Here is a 12,247-nt window from a genome sequence, read left to right as displayed (position 1 = left end):
GTGTGTGTGTGTGTGTGTGTCTTTGTGTACATGTGAACGGTTTGCTGCGTTCTGCGTTTTGACATATCTGCATGGAAACATCACCCGCACTTAAAAGTGATTATTCCGTTTTGAGAGCAGAGTTTAGTGCAGGGTGGGTATTTAAGGAGTGGGACTGCAGAGAGCTCGCTGAATGCGGTCGAGTGGCTGGCTCCACAGCTTCAGACACCCGAGTTGAAGCAGAAGGCTTAAATGTAGCCCTGCTGCTCGGGGAAAGCAAGAAACCTGAATTACCCTGTCCAAAAAACACCACACATTTATGCCAGATTGCTAGAGGCCTAAGACTTAGGTGACCTTTTCAGGCAAACATTTTAGATGTAGTGACCCTCTTGAAAGTAAGGACCAATGAAATTGAGCATGTCTTTGAAAATACTGTTATCATGGCATATCCAACTGAGCACCAAAATGAAAAGGAAGCCTTTAGAGATGTTGGTTACAATATGCTTATAAACATTCACAATTATTCAGGTAAGTGTAGAATGTTCTAGCAGATTTATTCCAATCTAATGGATGTGTTGCTTTCTGTGTTAAGCAAGATGTTTCTCCACTATTCATGTTGTAGTTATCCGTGTCTCATACTTTGTCAGGATATGCTCCTTTATGTCATTTGTAAAACAAAATGAATACACTCACCTCTTTATTTTCTATGAAGTGTTCATCTCAGTATTAGTGTCTGTGTTGGCTATCAGTGACCATGGGCTGAATGTGACTCTAGTGGTGCTTGATTTACAGACCGCCTTGTAAAATCTGTCTATCCTCTCTCAGTCCCACCAGGAAACCCAATCATAGAGTCCCGTGAGGACATCGTCAGAGAGGGCAACGAGACAGAGATAACCTGCACCTCCATGGGCAGCAAACCCGCCGCAACCATCAGATGGATGAAAGGAGACAAAGAGCTACAGGGTGGGTCAAGTCACATTGTGTACACACAAACAAACCAAGTGTTTACCAGGTTTGTTTTTGCTCTGCCTGGCATCCCACAGCGTGAGGTTTTCCCTAGTGCACTGTCCTCTGAGACTTTATGTATTAAAAAGACAAACACATTAAAACAACTTAAACTTTGTTAGATTTATTTAATGCTTTGCTGGTCATGAGTGAATGTATAGTACAGTATTATTCAAAAGTTTTGGAATCAGTAAGACTTTTTTATTATTTAATTAATTAATTTATTATTTTAAGAAATAGATTTTATTCAGCAAATACCTGTTAAACTGATAAAAAGTGGCATTATAGACATTTATAATGTTACAATGTTTCTTTTCTTCAAAGAATTCTGAAAAATGTTTGAAATATCTGAAAATTCAGCTTAGATCACAGGAATAAATTATATTTCAATGTATATTAAAATAGAAAATTGTTATTTTAAATTGCAATAATATTTCACAATATATATATATATATATATATATATATATATATATATTTTATTTAATAGATACAGCCTTGATGACCTGAAGAAAGGTCCTTACAGCAAAAAAAACAAAACCCACAACGAGACTAGCCAAACAAATAAATATAGTAAATAAAATGATAAAAACGACCATGTCCATTTTTTTGCCACAAAATTACTTTTTATTATGTACGGAAAGCACATACTCTCCCTCTCCCGCTCTGTCTCCCTCACAGACGCACATACGGTTTGCACACACATTAACATAAGCGCTAATGTTGTTTGCACTACTCTGATTATTTTATCAGTAACATAGTTTAACAACTTAAAAACGACATGACTTCTCACAAGCGTGGTAGTAACAACGGCACTGTTTGTGAAGAAAATTAACTTAAAGTGTCACTATAACTAGAGTCATTGCTACCGAACACTATCGAGAGACGCACAGAGGTAATCTCTCTCTCTCTCTCTCTCTCTCTCTCTCTCTCTCAATTCAATTCAATTCAATTCAATTCAATTCAATTCAATTCAATTCAATTCAATTCAATTCGGAAAGCTTTATTGGCATGACAAAAACATACATTTTGTATTTCCAAAGCATTAAAACAACATAGAAAGTGATTTAGAATTTCTGAACATTTAGTAAAGCCTAGAGAAAATAATAGTAATAATGAAACTAAATAAAGGCATTATTATATAAACACATGGCTAGATATAGCAAAAAATAAAAAATAATAGTGTTAATAAAATAATGAATTATAATAATAAATAAAAGATTATACTACAGACATCATGTAACAACTTAACTTAGAAATTTGAACATTGTATACATTATATACATGTGTGTAGATCTAATGGGTGTGTGTTTGGGCTGTGAGTGAATGTGTGTTTATTGGCTGTTTGTTTCTCTCTGGCTGTCCCTCAGGAGATGACAAGATGCTACAAATCTTGCAGCTATATTAGAACATTTGGCTTCTTCGCCAAGAATGAAACTGAGTTTTTGGGTTGGATTACAGGTGTTAAATTGGGGGAATATTTTATTAATTTTGGGGTAGTAATGGTCTCTGATATCTTTATATTTTGTGCATTCTGTGAGGAAGTGCAGCTCCGTCTCCGTCACTCCCAGGATGCAGTGCAAGCAGAGTCTGTCCTCACGAGAGAGCCAGGTCTGTCTGCGCCGGCCTGTCTCTATGGCCAGACTGTGTTCACTGAGTCTGTACATCGTCAGTGTTTTCCATCACTCACGGCGCTCAGGTAGATCGCAACAGTGTATTCTCGATTTAGCGCCGAATAACATTCCAGTTTGTGCTGGTTTTTAATGGTGTTTGTCCAATAGGTAATGTACTTGTCTTTTTCTGTGTTTATAATGTGTGTGAGTGTGTGTGTGTCCTGAGGCTGCCTGATCTCTGTGTGTGTGAGCTCAGTCAGTCTCAGCACTAGCTGGCACAGGGGACTTTTACTTACGCTCAGCTCTTGGTGTTTTAGGGCTTTGTAATGGTATGTGTTGGGGTCGCTTGATTTGAGGTGTTTCCAGAATTTCAGGGCTCTTTTTTGGATGTTTAGAAGCAGAGGGTATTGGCCTAATTCTGCTCTGCATCCGTTGTTTGGAGATTTTCTTTGGACTTTGAGTATTCTTTTACAGAAATCTAAATGTAGAGTTGCGATCGGGAGTTTTTCCCAATTTAAGAAGTCACATTTTATAGAAGGACCCCACACTTCACTGCCATATAAAACAATTGGTTCAATTATAGATTTGAAAAGTTTGAGCCAGATTTGGATTGTGATGTTGATTTTAATGGATCTTTTTATGGCATAGAAAACCCTTTGAGCTTTCTCTTTGAGTTCATTCACAGCCAAAGTAAAGTTACCAGTTGGAGTAATTTTCAGGCCGAGGTAAGTGTATGTTTTTGTGGTTTCAATGGTTCTGTGTGATAGTTTGAATGTGAGTTGGTCCCTGAGATCTGGAGCGTTTCTGGAACATCATTACTCTAGTTTTTTTAAGGTTGACCGTCAGGGCCCAGGTCTGACAGTAATCCTCCAGCAGATTCAGGCTCTCCTGAAGCCCCTCTTCAGTGGGCGACAGGAGGACCAGGTCATCTGCGTAGAGAAGACACTTTATCTCTGTGTCGTGTAGAGTGAGACCTTGAAAGGGAGCGTGTTCTAATACGTTGGCCAATTGGTTGATGTAAATGTTGAAGAGGGTGGGGCTTAAACTGCATCCCTGTCTCACTCCACGCCCCTGGGGGAAGAATTCAGTTCTTTGGTTTCCAATTTTAACCGCACAATAGCAGGCTGTGTACATTGATTTGATCAAATCATAGAATTTCCCCCCTATTCCACTGTCGATAAGTTTTAGGTATAATCCTTCATGCCAGATTGAATCGAACGCTTTGAAATCAATGAAACAAGCAAAAAATTTTCCTTTGTTTTGATGTACATATTTTTCAATTAGTGTTTTATGTAAAAATGTGATCGGATGTGCGACATTTTGGAAGAAAGCCAGTTTGGCATTTACTCAAGGCATTGTACTTCGTAAGGAAGTCTAACAGTCTGGTGTTTAAGATGCTACAGAACACCTTCCCCAGGTTACTGTTCACACAGATGCCTCGGTAGTTGTTGGGGTCTAGTTTATATCCGTTCTTGTGAATGGGGCTGATGAGGCCCTTGTTCCAGATCTCAGGTAAGAACCCGACACACAGAACATCATTGAACAGTTTCAGGATGGCCAGTTTGAAGCTTTGCTCTGTGTGTTTCAGCATCTCGTTCAGGATGCTGTCGACACCACAGGCTTTCTTGGGCTCAAGGACCCGTAATTTGTCTTCCAATTCTTTCATTGTTATGGGGAAATCTAAGGGGTTCCCTATCTGTCGGTCACTACGAGTTATGTCGTGACGACATTAGGGGATTTACTTGAGAGCCCCGACTGCCTCTGATAAGAGAAAACGCCAATGAAATTTGGCTAGTGGATTTTGCATACCTGAGCCACTCCCCGTGCATACGGGTATAAAAGGGCGACAGGTGCATCCACTCATCAGATTTTTGCTTCGGAGCCGAGTGGATGAGAAATCTTCAAAACAGATCAGATCTCCACAAAGCCGTCTGCCTCGAAGTTTGTTCCTGGGTGGCGTTACGGTGCAGACAGCGGTGTCCCTGCAGCAGCGATTCCCCTGGGCACTTCACCTGAAAGAGCAAATTTCTAAAACACTGGGCGGTTCGCGTCTTTTTAAAGATGCCGTTCCGTCCGTGTTCTCTTGGTTGCGGTCGCTTCCTGTCCTCGGATGACGGTCACGAGCGTTGTCTTCAGTGTCTGGGCATCCAGCACGCTGAAGATGCGTTTGTGGATGAGTCATGCGCCTGTTGTGGGCGTATGAACATGGCAACGCTGCGTTCTCGCCTTTCCTTTCTGAAAGGATTGGCACCCTCTGCCGCCACCCGTCCCGGTCTCTCTGGCTCGAGCAGAGGACCGCCGGCTGGCGCTCTGGGAGATCTGAGGGTGACGGTAAGAGCTTCTCCGCCGGGCACGTCCCCGCGGACCTCTTACTCCTCCCGCAGCGCTTGTTCCGTCCGGTTCCCGAGTGATTTCGCTGGTTCGCCTCACGGGGCCGCCAGCATTTCATTCGGTGCGCCGCCCGAGGATCAGATGTCGATCGCGGCATCGGGGGATGGGCTTTCGTCCTCTGAGGATGAACGATCGGCGGGGCTGCCCCCCTCGGGTGTTGTCGCCACTGCCGATCCGGACCCAGAGCTGACGGCCATGCTTGCCCGGGCAGCCGTGAGTATCGGGCTGGAGGTCAACAGACCGCCCAGTCCCGAGCCCTCGCGGCTGGATGATTGGTTCATCGGCGCAAAACGCGACCAGCGGCCGCACTTTGCCCCGGTGCCTTTCTTCCCGGAGGTGCATGAGGAGCTGACGAAGTCGTGGACGGCCCCTTTCTCGGCCAGAAGCCGCTCGTCTCCCTCCTCCGTCCTCACTACCCTCGATGGCGGGGCGGCCAGGGGGTACGTGGATATTCCCCAGGTGGAGAGAGCGGTTGCGGTGCACCTGTGCCCGCAAAACGCCGCCACCTGGAGGAATCGTCCGCGTCTCCCGTCCAAAGCCTGTAAGCTGACGGCCGCACTCGCAATTCTCGGCAGTACAAAAGCAGACGGAGGCAATTCAGCACATCCTCCCTAAACGGCGGGATGCTCCAGCTGCCACCGCTGGCCCAAGGGCCAGGCCCCAGTCTGCTGGTCGCCGTGGGCGCCCTCCTGCGTCCTCCAGAGCTGCTCCGCCCCGTGCTGAGTCGTCACCTAGGCCGGTGCGTCGAGCCTCTCGCAGGAGTGCGGCGCCCCCTGCGCCTCAGCCGGCCGCCAAGTCCTCCAGGAAGACGACAAAGCGGCCCTGACGCGCACAACCCGGAGATGGAGGAATTTGCTCCTTCCCAGGAGACGACGAGGCTAGCGTCGCTCCTTCCCCCGGAGGAGGGCCGGGTGGAGAATCCTGTGTTTTCTTTTTTTTCTGTTCAGCCACTGGCTCAAGGGCCAGTGGTACCCACATTGTCAAAGAAAGAGCAATTTCCCTTCCCTCCGGGTTCCCAGGTCTGCGGGCTGACAGTGTGCGACGCAATGCCTCCTCACTCTCACCCGAGACCCATATTGCCAGTGGCCAAGAGAGTGCGGTCTGGGGACGCGATGCCTCCCCGCGCACCTCTAGCCAGTCCCCCCTGGGGACTTAGGGAGTTTTGTGGGGATGAGTCAGAACGCACTGCCTTCTGTTCCATCCAACCTTACTCCACCTCGCTGCACCACTGCGGGCACGTCGATTGGGCCTTTGGTGCCGCTTGCACGGTATCTGGGGGCGTGGCTTGCGCTACCCAGCCCGTCTCGCTGGCTCATTCGCACAGTTCGACTCGGCTATGCGATTCAGTTCGCCAGGCGGCCGCCCAGGTTCAGCGGCATCCTCGAGACTTCGGTGGCAGTCCGAGATGCACCTGTCCTGCGCGAGGAGATTGCTGTCCTTCTGGCAAAGGGTGCAATCGAGCCGGTCCCTCCAGCCGAGATGAGGCAGGGGTTTTACAGCCCCTACTTCATCGTGCCCAAGAAAGGCGGTGGCCTTCGGCCAATCCTGGACCTGCGAGTCTTGAATCGGGCCCTACATAAGCTCCCGTTCAAGATGTTGACGCAGATGAGTTCACTCCGTGGATTGGTTTGCAGCGATCGACCTGAAGGACGCTTACTCTCATGTCTCGATTCGCCCTCGACACAGGCCGTTCCTACGGTTTGCGTTCGAGAGGCGGGCATGGCAGTACAGGGTCCTCCCCTTCGGGCTCTCCCTGTCTCCCCGTGCCTTCACGAAGGTGGCGGAGGGCGCCCTTGCCCCATTACGGGAAGTGGGCGTCAGGATCCTCAACTATCTCGATGATTGGCTCATCCTGGCCCGATCGCGAGAACAGTTGGGTGGTCACAGGGACCTGGTGCTCCGGCACCTCAGCCAGTTGGGGCTTCGGGTCAACTGGGAAAAGAGCAAGCTCTCCCCTGTGCAGAGAATCTCTTTTCTCGGTGTGGAGTTAGACTCTGTGAGTATGATGGCACGTCTCACGGACGAGCGTGCCCAATCAGTGCTGAACTGCCTGAGTTCCTTCAGAGGCAGGACAGTGGTTCCGCTGAAACAGTTTCAGCAGCTCCTGGGGCATATGGCATCCGTAGCCGCAGTCACGCCGCTCGGGTTGCTTCATATGAGACCACTTCAGCACTGGTTACACTCACGGGTCCCGAGATGGGCATGGCGCCGCGGGACACGTCGTCTCACCATCACGCTATCGTGTCGCTGCTCTTTCAGCCCCTGGTCGGACCTTGCCTTCCTACGGGCCGGGGTGCCCTTAGGACAAGTGTCCCGGCATGTTATTGTCACAACAGATGCCTCCAGCATGGGCTGGGGCGCTATATGCAACGGGCAGGCAGCCTCGGGGCTCTGGATGGGGCCTCGACTGCTTTGGCACTTCAACTGCCTAGAGCTGTTGGCAGTGCATCTGGCCTTAAAGCAGTTCCGGCCACTGCTCCTAGGCCAGCACGTGTTGGTCCGCACGGACAACACTGCGGCTGTTTCGTACATCAACCGGCAGGGAGGTCTACGATCACGCCGCATGTCACAGCTCGCCCGCCATCTCCTCCTCTGGAGTCAGTCACAGCTCAAATCGCTGCGCGCCGTCCACATTCCGGGGGAGCTCAATCGTGCAGCTGATGCGCTCTCACGACAGCTCACTTCCCCGGAGAATGGCGACTCCATCCCGAGACGATCCGGCTGATTTGGAGTCGATTCGGGGAAGCTCAGGTAGACCTGTTTGCTTCCCGCAAGTCCTCCCACTGCCAGCTGTATTCCCCCTGGCCGAGGCCCCCCCCCCGGCACGGACGCACTGGCACACAGCTGGCCTCGGGCTCTGCGCAAGTATGCGTTTCCCCCAGTGAGCCTGATCGCACAGACACTGTGCAAGGTCAGGGAGGACGAGGAGCAGGTCTTGTTGGTTGCGCCATATTGGCCCACCCGGACCTGATTTCCGGAACTCACCCTCCTCGCGACAGCCCCTCCCTGGCGCATCCCTCTGAGGAAGGACCTTCTTTCTCAGGGGCTCGGCACCATACGGCACCCGCGTCCGGCTCTGTGGAACCGCCATGTGCGGCTCCTGGATGGGACGCGGCAGACTTGAGTGGCCTGCCACAGGCTGAAGTGGAGTCTGTTCGCGGACTGGTGTTCTTCTCGGCGGGAGGACCCCCGAAGATGCACGATTGGAGTGGTGCTTTCTTTCCTGCAAGAGAGGTTGGAGCGCGGGCTGTCGCCCTCCACCTTGAAAGTGTACGTGGCTGCTATTGCGGCCCATCACGATGCAGTGGACGGCCGGTCCCTGGGGAAGCACGATCTCATCGTGAGGTTCCTGAGGGGTGCCAGAAGGTTAAATCCTCCTAGGCCACCCCTGATGCCCTCCTGGGATCTCTCTATTGTCCTGGCTGGACTTCAGAGAGGTCCCTTTGAGCCGCTGGACTCAGTCGAGCTGAAATTCCTGTCGGCCAAGACAGCGCTCCTGACCGCGCTCACTTCCATCAAGAGGGTCGGGGACCTTCAAGCATTTTCGGTAAGCGAAGAGTGCCTTGTGTTTGGGCCGGCCTACTCTCACGTTGTCCTGAGACCCCGGCCTGGATACGTGCCTAAGGTTCCCACCACGCCTTTCCGCGATCAGGTGGTGAACCTGCAAGCACTGCCCTCGGAGGAGGCAGACCCAGCCTTGGCGTTGCTGTGTCCCGTAAGAGCGCTGCGCATATACGTGGACCGCACCCGGAGCTTCAGAAGCTCTGAGCAGCTCTTTGTCTGCCACAGAGGTCAGCAGAAAGGGAAGGCTGTCTCCAAGCAGAGGTTGGCCCACTGGATAGTGGATGCCATCGCCTTGACGTACCAATCCCAAGGCGAGCCGTGCCCCCTCGGGGTGAGGGCTCACTCCACACGGAGTGTCGCCTCCTCCTATGCGCTGGCGCACGGCGCCTCTTTGGCAGACATCTGTAGAGCTGCGGGCTGGGCGACACCGAACACCTTCGCGAGATTTTACAGTCTCCGCGTTGAGCCAGTCTCTTCCCGTGTGTTGGGTAACAGGTAAGTGGCGGGAAGAGTTGGCCGGTGTCACGCTTGCTGCGCCATTCCTCCTTACCCGGGGATACGAGCGCCTATTCTCTCCTCCAGTTAGTTCCCCGGACGGCGAACCCTGGCGGAGTTCCTCCAGCACCCCCGGCAGTCAGGCTGGGCGGAGCAGTCTGACGCCAGGCCCAGTACCGGTGTTAGCTTGCCCGGGTCTCCGGTCAGCCCCTGTACTCGGCTAGGTGCCCGTGTGGCCTGATTCCCTTCGGGTGATCCCACATGTGTATTCATCCACGGTACGGTTTCCCTCACGGTAAACCCGTGTCTTCCCTTTGACAGAGCTCTGTCAGACCCTGCTGGCAGCCTTCCTCCCTTCTCCTAGGTAGGATCTGCCCCAGGGTCCAGGCGTATGTAGCACTGCCCCAGGCTTGGGCCAGTCCATACCAGTGTCTCCACACGTTACCTCCCTTCGGGCAGGGTGTGGCCTCCGTAGCGCCCTTCTCCGGAAGGCTCGCTTCCCCGTCGCTACTGCCGGGCTGTAACAACAAACAGGAAAGACTTGAAGCAGTCTTTCATAGAAGGTCGAAATCCCTTCCGATTTCTGGGGAAAGGAACAGCGGCTTGGCTATCTCCAGCAGCAATGTACTCAGTGGTCCCTGCGGGCACCAAGGTTAGCGAATTTGCTCTGGGGCGACGGGAAGGTTGCGACCTTCGCATCGCATTTGTCTGTCACGCGCTAGCTTGTCAACATCTGCATGCCACAAGGTCGTGACGGGGTTCAGGTTGTGGCGCTTTCCATAGACCCCTAATGTCGTCACGACATAACTCGTAGTGACCGACAGATAGGGAACGTCTCGGTTACGTACGTAACCCTCGTTCCCTGATGGAGGGAACGGAGACGTTATGTCCCCATGCCACAATCTTGAACCATCGCTGGTTGCCAGGGACACGTTCTCGGCTCCTCAGCGGAAAACCTGATGAGTGGATGCACCTGTCGCCCTTTTATACCCGTATGCACGGGGAGTGGCTCAGGTATGCAAAATCCACTAGCCAAATTTCATTGGCGTTTTCTCTTATCAGAGGCAGTCGGGGCTCTCAAGTAAATCCCCTAATGTCGTCACGACATAACGTCTCCGTTCCCTCCATCAGGGAACGAGGGTTACGTACGTAACCGAGACGTTTTCATTCGCTTTAATCAATCTTTCTAAATTGTCTAGTTTATTAATTATTTCATTTTGATTAGAATTTTGAATTTCGGTTGGGCTATATAATTCTTGGAAATGTTTTCCATGTCTCCCCATCTTGGATGGCCAGAATTTCTTGATTTGGTTTGTATAATAATTTCCATTTATCCCAAAATTTGTGTAAATTTATAGATTTTTCAATTTCTTCAAGCTGGTTTTGCAAAAACTGTGCTTTTTTCCGCCGGAGTGTGGCTTTATATTGTTTTAGTGCCTCACAGTAATGAAGACGGAGGTCCGGATTATCTGGTTGTCTGTGTTTTTGATTTGATAGATTTCTGAGGTTTTTTCTCAGAGCCTTACAGTCCAAATCAAACCATTTGTCAGTATCTAAACATTTTTTCTTTGGTTTAACAATGGTCAAATTACTTTTTTGTGGTGTTTTGTATAATATGTTGTTTAGATCTTGTACTTCCTGATTGATGCCGAATTGATTTTTAGGGTATGCCTGTGTTTGGAATGAGTGTAAGAGGGACTGTATTTCTGGAGATTCAACAGCATTGATGTAATTTGTGGCACTGTTTTCTGTCCATTTGAATTACATAATTTTGGTCATTTGATATGGTGTCCTAATTGGTGTGAGTGATGTTTCAGATTGCTTTATATAGAGTGTGATTTGGCTGTGGTCTGAGAAAGGTTTCAGGGGTTTGACTGTGAATGCTCTCAAAGAGGAAAGGTGGAGATCTTTGATGGTATAATCTACTGAGCTGTTACCGAGAGCTGAGCTGTATCGGCCGAGTGAGTCTCCTCGCAGTCTTCCGTTGATGATGTACAGAGCCAGTCCTCGGCAGAGCTGCAGCAGCTGCTATCCGTGAGCGTTCACTGTCTGATCACAGTTTTCTCTGGCGGGGTAAAAAGGGTACAAGTCGTTATTGCCAGTGATGAATCTGGTACCGTGTGATTCTAAGAAATCTAATTCTTCTCCGGTTCTAGTGTTTAAATCACCCATAAGCAGTACATTTCCCTGGGCCTGGAAATGGCTGATTTCTTGTTCTATGTTTTGAAAGGTTTCCTCTTGGAAATATGAAATCTCTCTCTCTCTCTCTCTCTCTCTCTCTCTCTCATAACTTAGTTATTAACTGTATTAACTGCAGTCTGCTATCAACGGTTCAAGCCTCCGTTACTAGGTTTAAAATTCGATTTTGGAATTAGCAACGTAGGCGTTGGATGAGATGCGGAAGAAATAATTCTACTCACAATAGCGATTTAAGTAGAAAAAATGGACAAATGCCTTGAAATATATCATCTGATCGATGTCTTGAGGTGTGGCAACCGTTGTATTAATGGAATAATTGACTTCGGTCCGTTGAATTATTAGAAAAATAATGCACACCTGAGGTGTAATGCATCACCACATCATCAGCTTACCTGAATACTCCTCACAGAAGCTCAGCTCATTTTCCGTAATGGTCCGTGTGGGTGAGCGAGAGGCCGTACCTTTAACCCGCAGCTGTCTAGACACAGGCAATTTGCATATGTACAAATTACTGCATATAAGCTGTCTTAATAACAGCTACCCAAAATGAGACGGCTAAATTGGAGTCCAGGATGGATGTTTTCATTTGGTAATTAGCGATAAGCTCAGTTAGGGGTCTCCGTTTCTCTCCACTGGGAGTTTCGGCAGCTATTACACAGCATTGTTCTGTTCATTTGTCAACGGGTGTTTTGTGTTTATGTAACATCAGTATATTATTGGACAGTTGGACAAATATAGCACTAAAGATGAACGAGTTCGGCTCAGTGAGATGGACAGCAGGACATGAATATTCTGTTTTTGTACAGCGGAACATTTTGAATGGAGGAGGAGAAAGATTGACGAAAGCGAGGGACCCTTTTCCTGACACAGGCAGTGCAACGCTGGCACTCACTGGCTGGAAATTGCTTTTGGCCCCTGTGCCTTTTCGGATTTATTTTTAATGAAATGTCCTCATCATTCAGCCTAATTACCTCTAGGATAATCAGGCTTTTTAAAATATC

General features: G+C 49.2%; 1 protein-coding gene across 5 annotated transcripts in view; it reads left to right on the top strand.

Moving 5' to 3' along the window:
- LOC306855829 (cell adhesion molecule 1-like) overlaps positions 1–12,247 on the top strand; it is a 353,210-nt gene that overhangs the window by 285,940 nt on the left and 55,023 nt on the right. For all 5 annotated transcript variants that reach the window (XM_079394726.1, XM_079394724.1, XM_079394728.1 and 2 more), the window contains one exon: positions 805–942. In XM_079394726.1, the coding sequence (XP_079250852.1) occupies positions 805–942 (138 nt within the window). The remainder of the gene's footprint in view (positions 1–804; positions 943–12,247) is intronic.

Source organism: Barbus barbus (genome assembly GCF_936440315.1).
Source record: "Barbus barbus genome assembly, chromosome: 36".
Lineage (NCBI taxonomy): Eukaryota > Metazoa > Chordata > Actinopteri > Cypriniformes > Cyprinidae > Barbus > Barbus barbus.
Note: the sequence above shows the minus strand (reverse complement) of the source record. Positions and strands in the feature narration are given on the sequence as shown.